The sequence below is a fragment of the Hypomesus transpacificus genome, unplaced genomic scaffold, assembly GCF_021917145.1.
Source record: "Hypomesus transpacificus isolate Combined female unplaced genomic scaffold, fHypTra1 scaffold_338, whole genome shotgun sequence".
NCBI lineage: Eukaryota > Metazoa > Chordata > Actinopteri > Osmeriformes > Osmeridae > Hypomesus > Hypomesus transpacificus.
In genome coordinates this window covers 65,830-86,391 of record NW_025813865.1, presented here as the reverse complement: position 1 = coordinate 86,391, position 20,562 = coordinate 65,830, and the positions used below count along the sequence as shown (strand labels likewise).

The following is a 20,562-nucleotide window of genomic DNA, read 5'->3' as shown; positions in this document are numbered from 1 at the left end:
CTCCTGCTCCTGCTAGTGTGTTACTCTGCCCCTTCAGCGTGTGTTAACGGTGGAAGTGAAGATGGCGAGCTGGTGTGTACGAGCTGTCAGACAAAGCTACTCGGTTGTAGCATCTCCATCACTAATAAGGTATGCTACTAAATATTTGGAACTTGACAAGTTAGTATCTATACTGTCCTCCATGTCATCACTTAGTTTTTCTATCTTGTTAACTAGTTGCATCAGCCTTGGCTTTGAAGCTAGGTATGCTAGTTAGCTGACAGAAGTCATTGAGACGGTGTTGCCGATGCTTGTTTCGTAATGCCTGCTTTGACAGTGGCATTGAGTGTTGGCATGCAGGTGGATTCATCTCAACCGTAGTCGATGTAATCCACTTGCTAAGCAAATAATAGCGTGATTATTCTCTGACCACCATGCACCTCTAATTCATGTACTTCTACTAGCCTAACAAGTTCACCTTACTGGCCGTTGAAGTGGACGTTACATAAATGACTACAGTTTGCTGGGTATTAAGACACATTTTAAAGCCGTTGGTAGCTGAATTAGTTTACTGACAATGGCTAGAGTTAATAGCCTATCCTAATATTCTACTTTGACATACACACATCGAAGTTTTAAAATAGATCTGCATCTCAAGGACCATTTAATGTGACTTGACCTCGCTTTTAGAGCGTCTTCGGCGCGGCTGTTATGCACGGCGGCCCGACAGAAGAACAACAACGGGTCAGAGGAGGATGCAGGAAGCCAAAAGCCGGAGCAGAGCGCGTCAGAGAAGGCCTTGGCTGAGGAGAAGAGCCAGCTGGAGGAACAGCTAAAAGAGGTCACGGTGAGGAGGATACAATGGTGTGATTTCATTTCAGGCAAGGTTTTTCCGAAGATTTCAGACTGTTAAGGTAGACTAAGTGCATTGAGGTTGGCACAGTCATCAAATGAGAAAGACTAGTGCAATTGAGGTTGGCACAGTCATCCAATGAAAAAGACTAGTGCATTAAGGGTTGGCACAGTCATCCAATAAGAAAGAATAGTGCATTGAGGTTGGCACAGTCATCCAATGAGAAAGGCTTTCTTTTCAGCTGTGTCCTTATGTTTCTACATATGTTCTCCTTAACTAACAGTGGTATCTGTCTCCAGGATAAGTACAAGAGAGCGCTAGCAGATACAGAGAACCTCAGGACGAGGAGTCAGAAGATGGTGGAGGATGCCAAATTATATGGTGAGCTCAGAGTTGCTTGTAGAGGAGTACAAAGAAACAGGGCTTAAAATCACGCTCTGAAACAAAACGCTTCTGCACTCTAACCAGGAATCCAAGGGTTTTGTAAAGACCTGTTGGAGGTGGCAGACATCTTGGAGAAGGCTACGGAGAGTGTTCCCAAGGAGGAGGTGAACTCTCAGAACCCCCACCTGAAGAATCTGTACGATGGGCTGGTGATGACAGAGGGCCAGATGCAGAAGGTCTTCACCAAGCACGGCCTGGTCAAGATCAACCCCGACGGGAAGAAGTTTGATCCCTACGAGCACGAGGCCCTCTTCCACGCCCCCGTCAAAGGCAAGGAGCCTGGCACTGTTGCCGTGGTTACCAAGGTGGGCTACAAGATCCATGGCCGCACCCTGCGGCCAGCGTTGGTGGGCGTGGCCAAAGGACCTTAAGAGAAGTTGATTCTGGGTTTTGAAGAACACAAAATTGTGGGTTGTTATTTTGTGGTTCCCTGGGCAACGGATAATCTATGGTACAACAGGCTAGTCATAGCCCCCCAAGTTACTCCCCTCCCAGGTTACCCCCCCAGCCTCCCTGACATCCATCCCATCCACAGGTGCCTCTAAAAGGCAGGAATCCAACACGACTGACGGGCTGTTTTTTTTCTGTTTTGAAACCGAAGCCACAATCGAATGGCAGTAGAGAACAGAGCTGGTTGTAAGTAATTTCATCATCAATGTCAGATTCCAGCTCTCTTTTTTTTTGCCAGTCTATGTAATTGTGCTGTTTCTTATGTTATGTCATGGGGGAATGTAATGGACCTCATTGATTTTATACCATTACTGTTTTCATAGGAGAACCACAGAAATTGACTTGGGTCTTTATATTCTGAGCAGTTTGTCCACTCTAATATTCACATGAGTGTAGGGAGGCAGATAAAATGGGTTGTGTTCACCAATTCAGAGTTGATGCTATAAAGAAATTGTGTGAAATGTTTGACCGATCCTTATTTTGTTCTTCTCAGTCACTGCACATCATAGTAGAGTATATGGTTCTCAAAATGTATCTAAAATAAAAGAATCACAGATATAGTTCCTGCAGTAAAAGGTTGAAAGGTGTGTTGGGATTTTGAGAACACAAGACATTGTTCATTCATAAAACAATTTGAATTGAATGCTACATGTGAATCTGTGGACGAACGTCCAATTAAGGGTCGCAGCATCTTAATAAATATATTAACTGTGACGACTTGGTCTGTTTCATATTACTGTTTTACATCTTGACACATCCACTAACGATGTAACTAGAATTTAGTAGAATTAGTGGTGTATACTTTATTATACAAATTAAGCACCTCAACTCATTACATGCAGATAAATATGATCTGGAGGCTTGAAATGACAAAGTATAGCACTTTATTACAGAACATTAATTCACACTGCATGTCTTGTGCAACTACAAAATGGGAAAACAATAAGCCTTTTAACAGTTTTGACTACCCACTTCTTAACATGGTTTGATTCCTAAGCATACCACTGATATACATGAACAGCTTAACAACATGCTGCTTTTTGAGAGAACACCCAAGGCTTTTAGAATGCTTCTTGCTAGTCTTTCAATGTTTTTATTACAAAAGTTAAAAAAAAAAAAATGTTCTTGAAATAAAATACTGTACATTTCACAGGTCAGTATTTATATGTTCCTTTTGATTTATCTTACAAAAAGTATTTACATTTGGTAAAATATTTTAAGCAATATTTCCCCCTGAAATAAAATATAGAAATTCCCCTTCCCCCATGTAAAAGTAAAATCTAAAAACATAGTCAATTTAGATATTCTGTCAGTTACACACCATTTGCAAGCTATTTTCAAAACATTTGGAAAACACATGCAAACAAAACACAAACACACATTCCAGTATGTTGACAGTTTAGAACTAAAGAAAAATATGACAAATAACCTGAAAATATAGCTGGATATCTGAAGTTAACAGAAATGAATAACACATACAAGCAAACCGCAAACTAGAGATCACTTCAGCATTAAAAAGTCAAGAAGATGCGCTATGTAGAACTAACTATTAATGGAAAGCAAAAGCTTAACTTTGAGAGTGTAGAACTCTTTAACTCTTCAGTCATCAGGTCTGTGCCATGCAGGTGGTGAAGTAGTTTGGCACAAGATGGCATACCCTGAATAGTACAACACAAGCATGCTAGCCATTCTTTTGAAAAAGTATGTACGAGAAATGATAGACTTTGGGTCAAATAATCAAAAGGAGAGAGGATCATTGTTTATTTCCGAATCAGTCTAGTTATTGTAGACAGAAGAACACCAACAGATGTAATAGGAGCTGGCAGTCAACTTAGTGGGCTGCTCCAACATAATCTGGGCCACACTCACCCTAACCCTTGACCCCTTCACCATGGAGTATTTCCCAGAGGGACAAATCTTGTCAGCCTTCAAAACATTCGTTTTATATTTTGCCTCTTTCTCAAAACTTTGGGGCTGTCAGTTTGAGAAAGAAAGAAACCACTGGACCAATGTGTTTTCTGAAAAACCAACTAACAAGAGACAAATTATTTTACCAAGGTCTCCTCTATAACATGAAGGAATGGGACTGTTAGGACATGACCCTTTATTGGAAATAAAATCCTCTTAATTGTGAAGAAGGATGACTTGTAAAGACGGCAGCCATTAATAAAGTGAAGGCCTAAGAACACACTGTTACTTCCATCCTCTCTTTCCTGGCCCATGTCCCAGTTCCGTGCCTTCGCTCCTCCCTGTCAACAGACGCCCATTCAAGAACTTCAATTTACATTTAATTGGAGCTCCTCACTGCTCCAGTCACAGAGAGCCCTCAGTGGAGGAAAGGGAGAATGAATTAGAAGAGCTGCCACTATGGTCTGCACAGCAACAAGACTTGTTCTGCTTGTAAAATAAATAAGGAGATCTATGTTCGACTGTAAATAAGGCAGTTTTGGACAGGAGTTGAATTAGAGGTAGCATTCTTATTTTTTATGTTCCAAAAGAATTTCAACATTTGGTTGTCTAATATTTTGTACCTGCTTTTGAGGTATTTTGCGTTCACTATCAGCACAAGATCAAGGTTAAATTGTTTCCATTCAACCAACCCACATACACATCCTAGTTTCCAAACATATGTTTATAGGTGTTGTCTGTACATCAAGGACACAAAGGTTATCAGGAGAACCTGACTATACCTCTGGTTTGCCATTAGTATGATGACATTTCTGCTGAACCCCTCTACACTGTCAGTCTACCCTTTCCTCCAAGAAACACTTCAAATATGTCATTGAAATGCCATATAATACAGCCAAGTAACTTATACTATGTTAACGAACATGCAACAACAAAAAAACGACTTTTAAAACTTGACAGAAAGATAGTAGGTCGTTGACAATTCAAATACCTAACAAAAACACCACTCATACAACAAGCAAACTAAACCAAACAGGAAGCAGCAGGCAATAACAGAACAGTCATTCCCAGCACGTTCCTTCAACAATTTACATTTGTTCAAGCAAACCAATGCTGTTTTCAAATAACACTGAAACCAAAAGGCAGGTAAATGTACTGTAACCTCTAGTAGGAGATAGAAAACAGTAAAATAGACATGCTTGTTTGGCAAGGAGGAAACATTTCAGATTTGCATCTAGGGTTCATCCCCATGTAAACGAGAGAGCATCTCTTTTGCTTTCTACAGGGAAAGGTTAATGATAGAGAACATAATCAAGTTGAGCAAATGGGAAGTGAATGGGAGACTCAAAGGTAGTTTGTTTACATCCTATGTGTCATGGAAATGGCACAGTTAAACTAGTCCTTGCCATATTTCCAGCTGTATGTACTGTAAAGGTATGGGGACTGAACTGGACAAATAAGTGGTGGGCTGATAGCTGCCAAATACTGATCCGTGAGCTTAGTCTTCAACTCTTCATGAAACAAGCTACTATGCCCTCTCCTTCAGGAACAATGATTGTATTGCTGTTTAGAATCTACTCAAGAGACAGCTTTCAGAAACCTGTAAGTAGACCTTGTATGCATTAAAACACAGTGTCATTTTTGTTTGTCTAGTGTCTCTTCTGTTAAGCTGAATCACTATACTGCCAACCTTGGCCATACAAATATAACTATACTATGGACTCTTACGATTCAAATGCAAAAATAGAGCCTACATTTGTTCCGTCACTCTTGTAAAGGGTATTCAAAAAACTTTAGTCAGGGGAAATCAATATTTTCTTTTAAATATACATATGCACAAAAACGTTCTGTGAAGGACGTTGGACAAGATCAGATTAAAAGGCAATAGAATCGGGTAGTTTGGTCCGCCTGGGAAAAAACACACCAATCACAGAACAAGAGTTAATGTCAGTGGATCGTTATGATGTATCCCGAGATATCCAGCCACTCTCCGTGAGGAAGCTGAGGATGCGTTTCTTGAGGACCTTGTCGAGGTAGCTGGGCAGCCGGCTCTTAGAGGGGATGCCCTGGCGTTTCTGGAGGTGGTCTTTAATGATGATAGTCTTGACGGTCAGGTAGCGCGTGGGGCTGAGGTTGAGCGAGTTACAAAGTACCTTCTCCCGGTCTGACAGCAGCTCGAAGCCCGGAAGATTTTCAATGGCCGCAAACTCGCCATCTTTGCCTTCCTCCTTAATGCTGCCGCCCACGCCTCCTGCACCGCCACCTCCTCCTCCGAGCGCCCCCAGCCCCCCCCCCAGACCGGCCCCAGCGCCGAGCCCCCCGCTGGCCCCCCCGCCTCGCTTGGAAGTGGTCACGCTCTTGTTCTCCTTGCGCTTCTCCCGTTTGTGGCGCGAAGCCTCGTATTCCGTGGACTCCTCCAGGCGCGTGATGCCGTTGCGGCGGTAGCGCTGGAGCTCGCGGACCTTCGCCCGCAGCACACGCTCCTTGTGCATGTTGTCGAAGAAGTCTTCGAACTCTCGCTGGGCCATGAACTGGCACAGTGCCCGCAGGCGTACGCGCTGCTCCTTCTCCTCCTTGGTGATCTTGCGCTTGGGCGTGTTCGGCACCACCCCTGACCCTGCCGTTACCACGGGGACCGTGGAGGCCGCCGTGCCACCCACAGTCCCCACGGCTCCCGCGGCCGCTCCTCCGCCACCTACAACCCCCATAATCCCCGGCTTGTCCTTCTCCTTTTCCTTCTTGTCGCGGCCCAGGAAGACGGGCACAAGGTTGTAGTCCCGAGCGATGTTCTTGCGGCGCTGTCTCTCCCGGAGCTTGCGGACGTACATGTCGACGTGGGCACGCTTCATCTCGATCTCGACGTCTTCGTCGTCGTAATTCACCGACAGCCCACTGATCAGCTTCTCAGCCTCCTGGTCGTACTCGATCTCGTAGTCGTCACGGAGGGGCATGTAACCCAGCTGCTGCTGCTCGGCCAGAGTGACGTCCAGGGGGGGCAGCGGGGTGGTGAGGCTGGGAGACAGGGGCCCACCGCTGGGGCAGGTGTGGTCTGTCACCCGGTTGGGGATGCTGTCTGGAATGCAGGCTTTGCCCAGGTTACCGTGGATGTACATGTTGACATAGTGGTCCATTACTTCCTGGGGTGTCCGAGACGCCACCACGTTGGTCGCCATATCCTCCTGGAGAGAAACACATGTACACCAACATGTTGGAAGGGACATGACATACAACAACACAGTTAGGCTACATGCTACACCGTCAATGAAATGTTGAGTGGGTTAGGCCCTTATATTATTGTATGAATAAATAATAAACTTCACATTTAATTTAGCATTCAATTGCACGCATGATTAAAATAGCCACGCTTCCTTGCTGTCTTAAATGCAGCAAACGGGCAGTTGTGATATCGATGTTATCAACTCTTGCAAACTCAACTGGGACGGTCGTCCTGTTAGTTTGTAAAGTTGCAGCCCCGTTTCGTTTCCGGGTTCATTTTGCAACGTTTTAGGAAGGAAACTTTCGCGTATCCACAATAATATCACACACTTTGCATTTGTAGGTTTTAAGATATCGGTAAAAGTGAAATACCCAGTTTCCAAATCCATATTGCTCGATCGCATCGAGTAGCGACTGCTCTTCCCTGCTAGTCCATCCTCCCTCCGCTTCGGGACCCCAAAGGGGAAAGCGCCCGCCGTCGACATGCTGATAACTGTGCCATCGCCGATGATTACCAATTTCTGCACCCGCTGAGAAGCACTCCGGACATAATTCGATGTCCGGACAGTCATTGCATCGAAGCCGCAGATTTGTAACATCTGCAAGACAGTTCACACAGTACTTCTTCCCTAGATCGGCCATGTTGCTGAATCCTGGTTGTTGTTGGAAGCAGCACAGCCGCTGGAGGGGGGCATGCGTACTGGTGTATCTCCGGTCAGAGTACTGCGTCTCATTAATATTAATGAGCCATTCGCAACCGGCTGTGATTGGCTTACACACCAGTTTCCAGGACAACTCATAACACCGATGGTTTCATTGACGAACATTATAGACTGTTTCGAAGTTAGACGTAGGCTTTCGTCACCGTGTTTTATTATTGAAAATACTAAAAATATCAAGAATTTAATGAGAGGCTTTACATATATTGTTCAATAGGACTAGATGTACTCATTTAGATTGACTCATTTAAAATTCGAAAAGCTTAGATAACAAGCAGTTCCATGGATGAACTGCCAGAGCAAAGTGAAAGTGACCTAAGCCTTGGAGTTGAAAACACAGACTTAAATAATGACGAGCCAGTCCAGGAAATACAAGCTAATGAGACATCAGAAAAGGACCAGTCTCCATCTCCTAATGCTAGTGCTGAAAATGCAGAAGGTGAAGCCCTGGATCAGAAAACAGGAGAGGCTGATGAAGCCACGTCAACGGAGGCCCTGGCTGAGACAGGTGTGGCAGGAGGAGACACACCTGAGCCCGGAGAAGACGCCGAAGACGAGGCGCCCGCGGTGGCCGACCAGGCCACCAGCGTGGCGTTCGACGAGGGCGACGGCCCAGAGGCGACAGACCTCAACGGGGAACCCCTCTCCCGTGACGGGAGCGTCATCCTTGAGGTGGAGCAAGACGACCACAGCGACCACAGCCCTGTCCGACTGGAACTAGGGACGCCGAAGAGCGGGAGCTGCAGCCCGGAGCCGCAAAGTGAGAAGATAGAAGAGCGGCCCCCTCCGGCGGAGGAAGCAGGCCCGAGGATCGACTACAAGGAGCAAGTGAACCTTCTCCACGAGCTCCAGATGGAGAATGAGAAGCTGAGCCAGCTGGACAGCCAGCTGCAGATGAAGCTGGTGGAGTACATCCGGAAGAAGACCGGGGACGATACGCAGAAGGAGAAGGCTGCGTTGGACCAGGAGCAGCGTTACCAGAAATACATGGCCATGATGGCAGACCTCAAGTTGCAGCACCAGCGTGACTCTGAGGCGGGGCGGTTGCAGGCGGAGGACTTGAGGCTGCAGGTCCAAGAAAAACTGAGCCAGGTTAGAATGGATTTGATCTTGAGAGACAACTGGATTTGTGAGATTAACTGCCAATCGAGAATTCATCATGCCAAGTCCCACGTTATTAGTTTGCGGCCGAACCACAGTGGTTTGGAACAATCAATGGCCTATGGCTGTGGATGAAGTAGGTCTATCACCTGTGATAGTCACGGTAATAGACAGATGGTTCATTTAATCATCTGCTGTAATTTTGTGTATTTAAGTGCCTGCCCTTTTCCAAACAGTTTCCAAGGACAACTTCCTAGATGGTTCAGTGTACCAAAATGGCGATGTCAGGTTAGAATGGATTAGAGGGGAGAGAGCATCAGGCAAACTACAGGTCGAGTTTCTAGGTTTGAACTTAAAGACAGGCTTTGACTAGGCTAGCCCTGTGGGTGTGTGCGGCCTATGTGTTGTCTGTTTTTAGTTCCCACTAAACTCATCCTTGGGTCCTTCAGCAAGGCACAATAGCAAGCGTTCATAAAAAAAAAAAGTAATATTTCATCATCATTGTTGTGCAGGTGGAGAGTGAGTGGCAAAGCGTCATGGCGATGAAGCGCGACGTCGCCGTGGCGGCCCTGAGCCGGCGTCTGGGGAAGCAGGCGGCGCAGGCGGAGGTGGAGCAGATCCAGGCTGCCGAGCAGCGGCGGGAGAACGAGCTGGTGCGCGTGCGCCTGGAGAACATCAAGCTGAAGAACAAGACCAGGAAGTACGAGGGGACGCTGCGCGCCAAGGAGGAGCTGGCCGAAGGGCTCCACCTCATCGACTTTGAGCAGCTGAAGATCGAGAACCAGACGTACAACGAGAAGATCGAGGAGCGCAACGAGGAGCTGCTGAAGCTGCGCAAGAAGATCACCAACACGGTGCAGGTATGTTGTTGGTGGCCACAAACTGGTTGAAGGTTTTCATTTGGGAAAGCCAGGTTTGATACCTTAGACGAGTGGTTGCAATGGAGTCTTTGAGCAACGCTAATGTGTACCGTGTCACCAAAAATCTTGTCTTCTCAATTTGTCTTTTTTACGCTACTCTTCTCTACTCTAATACCCTTTATTCTATGTCCTTGTAGTTTTTGACTCTTCTCTATTTTGTGCTCAACTGTCCCACTGGTTCCACCAGGTTCTGACCCATGTGAAGGAGAAGCTCCAGTTCGTCCAGACAGAGAACCTGGCCAAGCGGGCCCAGCAGGCTGATGTGGAGGCAGTGTTGGCCTGCAGGCGGGACGTGCTCACCAGGACCAAGCAGGCCCGTGACGGTCTCCGCACGGACAACCTGCGGCTGCGGCAGCGCAGCGGCCTGCTGGGGAACGAGACCCTGCTGAGGGACTTTGAGGAGAAGGTGGACGCCTCCGACGGCCTGGAGGAGAGGCTGGAGAGGCTGAAGCGCCGCCACGCCGAGCTCATCCTGAAGTGTGCCGGCGTCAAGAAGAAGCTGGAGCAGACCAAGCCCCAGTCACAGTGAGGAGAGCCAGCACACACACACACAGGTACACACACAGGTACACACATGACATAGGTACACACACACACACACACACACACATAGGAGCATACACACAGGTACACACACACATAAAGACAGGTTCACGCAGACACACATAGGTACACACACAGGAACACATACTCACAGGAACACACACTCACACACACAGAGGAATACACACACACACACACACATAGGTACACACATATAGGAACACACACACACACATAGGAGCACACAGATTGACCATGCATTACCCATACAGGCACATCGGAAAAAAACAACATTGCATGTATTACTATAAATACACACAAAGTAATACAAAATAATTCATACATGAAAGTGTTGATGAAAGCTTTTATTTGTTTTGGTTTGCATTATACAAATTAATTACAATAAATGCTTGCTGAAAGTTAAATGAGACTGTTCTCTTTAATAGGCAACAGATGGCAGTGTTGTACATAAAAACGTCTGGTTCTTTTGGTTATGTCAAATTGAGATTCACATGATAAAGTAAGTTAACTATCGTTCATTTATGTCTTTGATTCGAATCACTGTCATTTTCTCACATTCATGTTGCCGGTAAAATCAGCAATGTCAATATCAGCAATGGTGAAGGCTCATCAACCAAACAGTAATACACAGAGCTAATCCATTGTGTACCAGGATTTAGTGACACGTGGGATCCATCATGTTTCGGTTGCTCATGGGGACTGGATGTCCAACCCTAGATGCCTCTCCAGTGCGCTGCTCACCCAATGTTCAGTATGATCCACACACACACGCATCCCATCCACAAGGGTTACACTGATCAGTAAAGGAAAAAACAAGCCTTCATTATCAAACATCAAATACGATCTACCACCAGTGTATGTACTATAGACTACATAATAATTTACAGTAAATATGTTTTGTCACTTTTAAACAGTTTTGAGCTTTATTAAGATGTTATGTGGGAGAAGATAAAATGACAGGTCAAAGTTGTTTTGTTGTTGTTCTTTCTGCCTCCCCCCCACCCACCCATACACACACATACACACACACACACACACAACTTGCACAGCAGTCAATCTAAGAACCTTTTTAAATTAAACCAATACTCAAATCAGAAGACATCGTTGTGGAATTTATACAGGTGACTTGAATGAAGCAGCCTGCCTATGTTTACTTAGTTGCTAGGTGCAGCACAGAGAACACTGGCCAACATAGTATTCAAAAGGAGGGTCATGTGACTAACAATAACTCGGTTTGTGTTCATACAGGGTGAATGCTTCTAGTTTCGTTTCCTGGCAGGTTTCCTTTTACAGTCACCTGAACACACCCTGTCCTACCTGTTCTGCAGCTGTAGTTATCTCATGTTCAGAGAACCGATCAAGCTGGAGGTAAAAACCTTGTATCAAGACGGAAAGTGAGTTTGTTTTTATTGTTCTAATCTGAACCCAACGATTCTGAATTTATCCATAACTATCCGTCTGCGGTGAGCTGTGTGTGTGTGTGTGTTTGTTTGTGTAAAACAGCTGATTGCAACGTAATTTTGAACTAGTTTTGTAGATACTAAGGTGGAGAAAGAGTAGTCTATATCAACAAATGTACATACTCAGTAGCATATCAAATGGACTATTTACTTTTGTCCATTTTGTCCATAAGTATACAAATGTTCAAATGTTCTTACCATTATTGTTATCTGTTCAACCTAAACAACTATTTGCAGAGGATACACTACTGAATCACAAACCAGAAATCATTTGCTTGGCCATATTGACTGAATATACAATACTTGTTTTACTGAACAGAGCACTGAAGTTAATACTTTGGTTCATACAATGTCTTGGAGATTAAAGTAAGATTACATTCATACTATTGAACAAAATCGCAGACATTTTAAGGGAAAATAAATACTAAAAGGCTGTTTTATTTTCATGCCGGAAGAGCCACAATGAATGTTTATGTTTTGTAAAGAGACAAAAGTCACTCGGAAGAGGCTACAATTTTCACGGTTTAACATTCATATTTATCATAGTTTGTTTGTTGTCAGTGTAGCTTTTGTGAAATATTTAGCAACACTTCGTCTTATACAGTGTTACATTGATCTTGTTAATACAATCCCTACTGTACATTAAGAATCTATACACTGCATGCTACTGAAGTATTTGTTGTATCGCTTTAGATAACCCTAGTTATTAATGTCAGAGACATGTCACCTCACACTTGTCATCCATGTTGTTCTCCCACAGATAACCCATTCAAACTGTACCACGTTTAGGCAATGAACATCATTCCAGAGATTTCAGTGGTAACACAAGTCCAAAGGATAACAGATCCTCTTATACAACGCATCATAGACAGGAAACCCAGGAACGTTAATCAAAAGAAGTTTAGAGGTGGGAACATAAATGAACTGTACCCATGCAATGAGTGGAATGATGATGTCACCCTCTTGATTGCTGCTGTTGCAACAAGCAATGTGGAGCTCTGTTCTTTCCTTTTGGAAGAGGGGGCTGACCCGAACCGAGTATCATCCAGAGAGTGGACACCTCTGCATTATGCCTCTATGTACAATGCTCCACTGGAGATAGTAAGAATACTACTCAATGCAAAAGCCGATCCAAATGGTGGTAATGTCAATGGTCTTTCCAATTTTACACCTTTTCAAATGGCTGCAAATTTTGACCAAGAGGATATTGGGCAGCTCCTCATCACCGCTGGAGCATTTGTGAAAGTGATTAATGGGTCTCTTCCAAATGGTCATACTATTAATACAAATATTACTAAAATGATAAATAATTTGGTATCAGCTGGTGACCTAATTATTGATGTTTCCAAATTAAAGCATCACTTAGACATGGAAATAGCAGTACAACAAAAAAAGCCAAGTGAGGTTTTTACTCTTTTCAACCAACATTTGCTTGAAGAGAACCCTCAAACCCACTTGAATATGATTGATGTTTTGTTTGGCGTAAATGGGCCTGATAATATACCGAAGGAGTACCGAGAGAAATGCATGATGTGGCTGAAAGAATCTGACAAGCTAGACTTTTATATTGAGAATACAATCAAACGTTTTGGCTCAATTCCTAAAGAACATTCAAAATTCAGTGTAGTCAGAGTTCTTGATACAGCTTTCCGCACCATGGAAGAGATTCCATTTGGTGTTGCAGTTAAGATGGTCCAACTACTTCTCAAACTTCTCTCCACAAAGATTCAAAATTATCAACTACTTGTTCTGAGAGTACTGTATGTGATCACCCAGAAGACAGTAGTTAAAAAGGGCTGGGATTCATGTCTCCTGAACAAGTTAGGCAACAATATATCCCCATTTGTGAAGTCAGAAGACTCAGACATTAAGACACATGCCTTATGCATATTTGCAAACTTGCTTTCATTTGAATGCAACATTTCATCATTTGGAATAAGTTCAGTGCCAAAGGAACTTCTCACATGTGCAGGAATGGCGATGGATGGAACACTTAAAGACAAATTGAAAGAGCTGTGCGAATACTTCAGCCAATCATCTGTCACAGATTCAACACACCCAAGTGAAGATTCAAATGCTCATCAATCACAACCAAAAAAGAAGAAAAAAAAGAACAAGAAAAAGAACAAAAAGTCACAAATCCAGGAGATGAAAGACGAAGACAACGCTGTCTGTTCCACCTCCTCTACTCCTGTTGAAGAATCTGGTCTTTCAAGTCAGAGTACTGTGCGATTTCACTCCACCGAAACACCACAACCACGGAAGTGGGTTGAAATCAGCAAGCGATGGAGGCCCAAGTTGGAGAAACTAGCTCACATGGATGACAGGCAAGTCACTAAAGTAGGTAACCTTACGTATGTGAATACTGGAGAATATCGCATAGCAAAAGGAAGTGATTGTACAGAGGTGTTTCTGGGCCTCAGGGATGATGGCACGGAAGTAGCTGTTAAGAGAATGTCCAAGTCAAACTATGAAGCTCTTAAGAATGAGAAAGGATTCTTACATCTTCCACATTTGGACCATCCCTGTATTGTCAGATATGTAGACTTTGAAGAAGATATAAACTTTGGTTATCTTATTCTTCAACTTTGTGAACGTACCTTGGACGAATACATCAAGGATGACATTTCAAACAAACAACCCAATGTACTGGGGAAATTTGCACATGAGTTACTCTGTAGTCTAGAAGTGCTTCATTGTCACACTCTACCGCATATTCTACATCGGGATATTAAGCCACAGAACGTTTTGATAGGTAAGACCAAACAAAATGGTTGATGGTTAAATGATCTCTCTATTGTGTTTATTGCATACTATAAAATGAGTAACATGATAACAGTAATCTTCTCAAAGCATCTTGTCTGTTTTTAAATAGAAAAACGATAAAGAACCTTTAACTTTTGTTCCTGTGCTAGTACTGTTATTCTTAATTATTTGATTTATACGGTTTGGTTTTTAGACATCACAGACAAAGCTAGATTGTCAGACTTTGGGATAAGTCGAAGTTTACCAAAAGGACAAACAACACTTTGCACGAGCAGTGCAGGAACAAAGTGCTGGAAGGCCAGAGAAACTTTAGATGACAGCTACAACACAGCATATAAGAAGAGTACTGATATCCAGGTTGTTCCAACACCTGTTTATTTCTTTGATGTCACATATTCAATAAGTAGCTGTATCTTGATTGCTTGGTTTTCTTTAAATGTGTCATTTCCAGGTGGCTGGGATGTTGATTTATTACATCCTGTCAGGTGGACATCACCCATTTGGAGATGGTTTCCATTGTGAGTATAACATTTATGAAGGAAAGTACAATCTGGAGCACGTTGACGACAGGGTGGCAAAAGACCTCATTGAGTGGATGATCAATAAGGAGCCAAAGCAGCGACCCACAGTGGAAGAAGCCTTGGCTCATCCCTTCTTTTGGGACGAAGACAAGTGAGCAGTACTCTTTCCTGACACATTTGTTGAGCCCAGACACACATTTTCCATTATTTGTAGACAATTCTTATAGCTTTTACAAATGTTCAGGAATATATATTAAGTATTTAAGTACTGTAAGTAAAAATATATATTAATCCTGTTCTCAAGGAGGGTAGATTACCTGAAATGGGTCGGAAACCAGCAGGAGGCAGTAAAATGTCGTGATGCAGATCCTAAACTTCTTGAAGACATGTCCCAATGTGCTGAAGGCCGGTCCTTCAGTGAGTGGAAGACTAAGGTGAGGCAAACAGAAAGTGTCTGATTATCCCAGTGTCTGGATTGAAGAATAATCTGTTTCTGTTATTTTGTGTTTAAGCTGCCCACTGAGTTGGTGAAGAAGCTGGATGGCAATAAGAAACCCTACCCTGAGAATATGCTGGGATTGTTACGTTTCATACGTGTTCTCTTGGAACACTAGTAAGTCGCAACAAAAAGTACAAAAACTAACAAACATTGGAGCATTCAATGATTATATTAATAGTGGGAGTGTCTTTTGGTATTGCATGGTTTGGGTTCTATGTATGAATACAGTACCACATCATCTAGCACTCTTGTCCCACACAACCTGCCTGTGTAACTTGATTGAGTTTTCCCCTTTTTGCACGCAGCTCTGAGGATCCAGTCACTGGTGACCTAATCCAGATATTCCCTGATCTGTTTGGATGTGTATATGTCTTTGCCAAAAGATATTGTTGGAACTCAAGGCCGTCCCTAAGAAAAATGTTCAAAAGAAAAGATTCTGGTGCCAGTGCTGCAACCTGTTCATCACCCTTTGAGTCCAAGTCGAGTTATACAGTCCCAGTGCAGGAGTCCAAGGCTCCGGAGAAGGAGTCTGAGTCCAAGGCCCCAGAGAAGGAGTCTGGGTTCAAGGCTCCAGAGAAGGAGTCTGGTTGTAAGAACCCAGAGCAGGAGCCTGGGTTTAAGAACCCAGAGAAGGAGTATATGTTTAGGAACAGAACTGTTTAGGAGCCAGATAAGTCAATAAATCACTGATGAGTAAAGAAAATCCACCTCAAGGATTTTTAAGTACAACAACCGCAAGGTGCCAACATTTCATCACCTCCAAACATACATCAGGAAACTATTAGTTTTTTTAATGACTTTTATGCTTTTCTCTGAACACACTTCTACTGCAGGAAACACAATATTCACAATATAAATGGGGTTAAACTGTACTGTATGGGGTAAATTAGGTATTTCATCAGATGAGTGAAAAGGGTAGATTGGTATTTGGGTCCAGCTGGTGACCCAGAGCGAAATATGTTTTGTTGTTGTTGATAATTGTCTACACTATGCCGTAACTTCTTTATTAGTCTATCACACTACAAAGACCAACATTGAAACTTCAAACGTGAATGTATAAAATGCTGTATTTGAGATGTTGCTCTGTTAAAAACAAACTGTAAAAACAACCTGTTCCATGGCACATATCAATAATAATACTGTTAGAACCGTGCACTTCTTGTCCTTGATTAAGTGCCACACTTAAATTGACTTTTTGTGCGTTGATTGTTACAAAGGTATTTGCTAAACAAGGAGAAACAGATATTGTTGGTCAGTACAGCAGCTTCCTCTCCTGGCCTGCGCTATAATCTACATCTAAGGAGATTCCTACGGTGGGAATATCCCTGTACTTACTGTAAATCGCTCCGGATAAGCGCGTCTGCTAAATTTAAATACATAACTCTGTTTATATATGAAGCCATTAAACGTTTTTTGCAACAAAAAAAAATCCAAAATTAGGATTATGCATATTTTTGAAAGGTTAGTGCTGTACCAGTTTATGGTATAGCGACTGTATCGAGCGAAGGAAGGAATCAAGGAGATGGGTATGGCTGCAGCCTCCCGTCTCATGCCCTCCCGACTCATGCCCAAGCTGTCCAACGGTAAATGCAGAGGGTCAAAAATACAAAATCGCGAATTATTCGGATGGAGTTAAAGGTAAATTTGTGAGCACGTTTGTTGCAATAAATTGAAAAACATATTTTTTTTCTTTTTTTATCCATATAGTTTATTTCTGGATGTTTTCCCTGATGTTAACGGTGAGTCCCACTTTACCAGTATTCACCCTATAGACCAATTATCACCCTACGTCACACAACTGTCAAGCAGTCTCAACTGCTTATGTGGGTTGCAAAAGACGAACTTCTCCCCGTTCTATTACTCTTGGAGTGTCGTTCAGGTCATCATATATCTCTGGCCACTGGATTGCAGGGCTTGATATTAACTTTTTGAGGATCTTGGCCTTTGGACAAATACATTTACGTTCACTTGTCTATGCACAAAAGTCACTTGACCCCGATACCCTTAAATAGCCTGTCCAAGTGATCGGGCAAAACTAGCCTGGCTAACGGAGGTCGCTTCCTCAGGCAAATGACGAATGAAACAGACAGGTTAAAGAAATCCGAGATTCTGGCTATCTTCACCAGACTCCTATCTACATTAGGCAGTCCTCCCTGACGTTTCTGGTGTAGAATGGAGTGAAATACAACATTGTGCACAATGCCAGTGAGCGAGTCTGACTGAGGCTAACGTCAAAACAGTGTAACTGGGATGTAGTCTCACTCAGATTGCCAGTTTAAACAAATCAGAAAAATAATCGGACCAGCTGACTAAAATTGACTGTAAAAGTGTAAATTTATGAACTTTGTGACATGACGTGAAGACATGGTTGCCGCTCGACTATGCGGTCTGTACCGGGCGACATTCTCACTCAAATTGCAAGACTTTCGTGACCCAAATCAAAATTCTGATGCGACAGATCATTGGGTAATCGCTTTCTCTCCTAAAGGCATGTCCTCCTCGACGCTTTTGGTCTTTTTAAATCTAACTATTTGTATTATCCGTGTGGTCCTTTTGCCATTTAAAATGCTATCCTTTCCCGGTTTTCTGCAGCCACAGTGCGCGTGCATCCCGATTGTTTACAATCAAATAATTGGTCTATATTTAATGAAACCTGCGATGACTGCATCAGCGTTTTATGCTGACATTTGTTAGCGAATATTTGCTAACGTTACCTAGAGCAATTTATGGTTGCAGACTTTGATGGTTTCTTTTCGTGATTTTCCTTAAGGTAGACATCGGTGTCTTAAAAAAAAAAGAACACACCGCAGATGACAAAATGCACGGTGTGCTGTACCCACCATCATTGTCCCCCAACCGTCGTGGTTGTGCCTAACCTCGACCTCTGCTACGACTCCTGGCCTAAACTAATCCTCAACCGTCGTTGTGACTCCTAAACTCAACCCGGCCTCCTGCTAGAATGGATTTTTAGTTTGTAGTCTAGCTAAAAAAAAACACGTACACCAAAGTAGAAAGGAGAAATAGCGGACCAGACAAGCTTTTATTTTGAAAAGTAGAAGCATGAGACGGGAGGGCATGAGACGGGAGGGCATGAGACGGGAGGGCATGAGACGGGAGGGCATGAGACGGGAGGGCATGAGACGGGAGGGCATGAGACGGGAGGGCATGTCAGTCTCACAATTGTGATTGACAACTTGATAAATAAAGGTTGTGTGACAAATGTTTCGATTTGCAAGTGTCAAAAATATGTTATCATATCTTGTTGTATTATAAACAACGTAACCAAGGGCGTAGGTTTGGTCGTAGCTTTGGTAGGGACACTAAAGCCCCCCCCCCCCCACCCCCCTTCAGGTTTTATGGAGCTGTACTAGGCCTACATCATCTGTACTGGACTTCTAAGCAATGAAATAATGATTTATATTTATACCTTTTTACTACCTACAAGTATAAGTGTGAATGATAACATTCATGGGTAACATTGTCTAAACATCCCTTAAAAACAGCAATTTAATGCAATCTTTACAAAAGTGGACAATTCAACTTCTCACCTGAACCCCTGATGCTGTTTCATCACCAACCTGCTCTCTACATCTGTAGCTTCAAGGTGCCGTTTTTCCTGCACAGTAATTCATCCATTTAATACAGACACTAATCATGCTTAGTTGACTGCTGACATTGGTCGAGATTATAGGGATGTTACTATCCAAAGGGATCATAGGCCTACTTATTACCAGTTTTTTCCCTTTTGAGTTGCTAGCCTGCTGGTACTAGGCTAAACTAGCACGGTCCCATTATGTGGGTAGATTAGCTTTATCCTTCTGGCTTCAACAAGACCAGCTGCTGCTAACACACTGGTCGAAAGATTGCAGACGCTAGGGATAGATTTAATACAAGCAAAAGTTACTCTACTACTTTAACAACTTTCAAGCCATGTTTCCGTTGTATAATGGGTGGCGATGTAAGGCTAGCAGGTTTGCACTGTGTGGGTAGTTTTCCTACTTGCTAACTAACAACGACTTTGCTAGCTACTCTGGGTGGTGAAAATACTTCCGATAGAATACATCTCTTATTTTTGGGTGACATTTTCCTATCTACAATGCACAAAAGGGTCCAAAATATCAAAAGACCAAACGAAATACTAATATGAGGCTTTATTATTTCCTGGTGTATTTAGTATTCTAAAACTGGTTGTTCCCATCCTTGATTGTGATTGGCTATATTGTGTTTCATGCCGTTGTAAAATCCAGCATAACCTCACAGGTTGTCCTCATAACATTGTTCATAGTTTACCGTGTCAGACTACTGACAGCTCTCTTTCTTTAAATCAAGATTCACGGAGTGTGTCTGACTTCCATTTCAGCCAATTAAATGACATAATCTTGTCTCGCAGGCTCTAGGGCGCATTGGTTAACTGTTTTAACTTTTCTGGGCGACGGACAATGACTGACGGACGGAAATGCGTTTTGCAAATATATTGTGCAAAATATTTTTTCGGAATCGATCCAAATTGCATTACAAAGGAGTTCACTAAAATATTGGTGGGGACAATTTTGTCATTTTCAAATGTCGCCCATGAACGTAACGTCTTTGCCACTTTACGTTTTAAACATTTATTTTTAGGTTCTTATAATATTAATTACACAAATATTCAAATGAGTATGGCTTCGTGGTAAGAGCGCAGCCTCTCACTCAGACAAAGTGAATTCGTATCCGCCCACCCCGTTTTAATGGAAGTATATGCTAAATGAATACATTATTATATGATAATGTAAGCTAGCGGTTAAGGTTTTGGAACATACTTTTGCAACCGGGAAAGGGATGCATGGCCACATTTGAAGGCTGGTAAAACTAGAGACGTAGGCTATGTGCTTGTGTACGATCTCATATCTGTATCTCTGGCTCTGTCAATGAATGTATTCTATAGCGTCCGTAAATAGGCCTATGTCTCTTGGAAGAAGCCTTGGCACATCCCTTCTTTTGGGACGAAGACAAGTGAGCAGTACTCTTTCCTGACACATTTGTTGAGCCCAGACACACATTTTCCATTCATTTTAGACAATTCTTATAGCTTTTACAAATGTTCAGGAATATATATAAGTATTGAAAAACTGTAAGTATTAATTATGTTCTCAAGGAGGGTGGATTACCTGAAATGGGTTGGA

At 43.0% G+C, this 20,562-nt stretch overlaps 4 protein-coding genes across 6 annotated transcripts; 3 read left to right on the top strand and 1 right to left on the bottom strand.

The window, feature by feature from the left end:
* Positions 1 to 25: 25 nt before the first annotated feature.
* Positions 26 to 2,440, top strand: grpel1 (GrpE-like 1, mitochondrial). The gene is made up of 4 exons (XM_047016306.1): positions 26 to 129; positions 670 to 826; positions 1,132 to 1,213; positions 1,301 to 2,440. Exons 1-4 carry the CDS (start codon positions 62 to 64, stop codon positions 1,645 to 1,647), a joined length of 654 nt encoding a protein of 217 aa, XP_046872262.1. The 5' UTR covers positions 26 to 61; the 3' UTR covers positions 1,648 to 2,440.
* A 92-nt stretch (positions 2,441 to 2,532) lies between these two features.
* Positions 2,533 to 7,629, bottom strand: tada2b (transcriptional adaptor 2B). The gene is made up of 2 exons (XM_047016305.1): positions 7,223 to 7,629; positions 2,533 to 6,813 (listed from the first exon to the last, which is right to left on the bottom strand). Exons 1-2 carry the CDS (start codon positions 7,490 to 7,492, stop codon positions 5,593 to 5,595), a joined length of 1,491 nt encoding a protein of 496 aa, XP_046872261.1. The 5' UTR covers positions 7,493 to 7,629; the 3' UTR covers positions 2,533 to 5,592.
* On the top strand, positions 7,575 to 10,119 carry ccdc96 (coiled-coil domain containing 96). Its single transcript, XM_047016304.1, has 3 exons — positions 7,575 to 8,661; positions 9,183 to 9,530; positions 9,778 to 10,119. The coding sequence occupies exons 1-3, from the start codon at positions 7,852 to 7,854 to the stop codon at positions 10,117 to 10,119; spliced, it is 1,500 nt and encodes a 499-aa protein (XP_046872260.1). The 5' UTR covers positions 7,575 to 7,851.
* Positions 10,120 to 11,460: 1,341 nt separating this feature from the next.
* LOC124464442 (sensor for unfolded proteins in the ER ire1-like) lies at positions 11,461 to 16,553 on the top strand. 3 transcript variants are annotated; one of them, XM_047016309.1, is made up of 7 exons: positions 11,461 to 11,548; positions 12,375 to 13,941; positions 14,574 to 14,737; positions 14,832 to 15,052; positions 15,206 to 15,335; positions 15,414 to 15,514; positions 15,706 to 16,553. In XM_047016309.1, exons 2-7 carry the CDS (start codon positions 13,935 to 13,937, stop codon positions 16,061 to 16,063), a joined length of 981 nt encoding a protein of 326 aa, XP_046872265.1. In that variant the 5' UTR covers positions 11,461 to 11,548; positions 12,375 to 13,934; the 3' UTR covers positions 16,064 to 16,553. The 3 variants fall into 3 exon arrangements, with proteins under 3 accessions (XP_046872265.1, XP_046872264.1, XP_046872266.1); XM_047016308.1 differs by having other exon boundaries at positions 12,375 to 14,369; XM_047016310.1 differs by lacking the exon at positions 14,574 to 14,737.
* Positions 16,554 to 20,562: the final 4,009 nt, after the last annotated feature.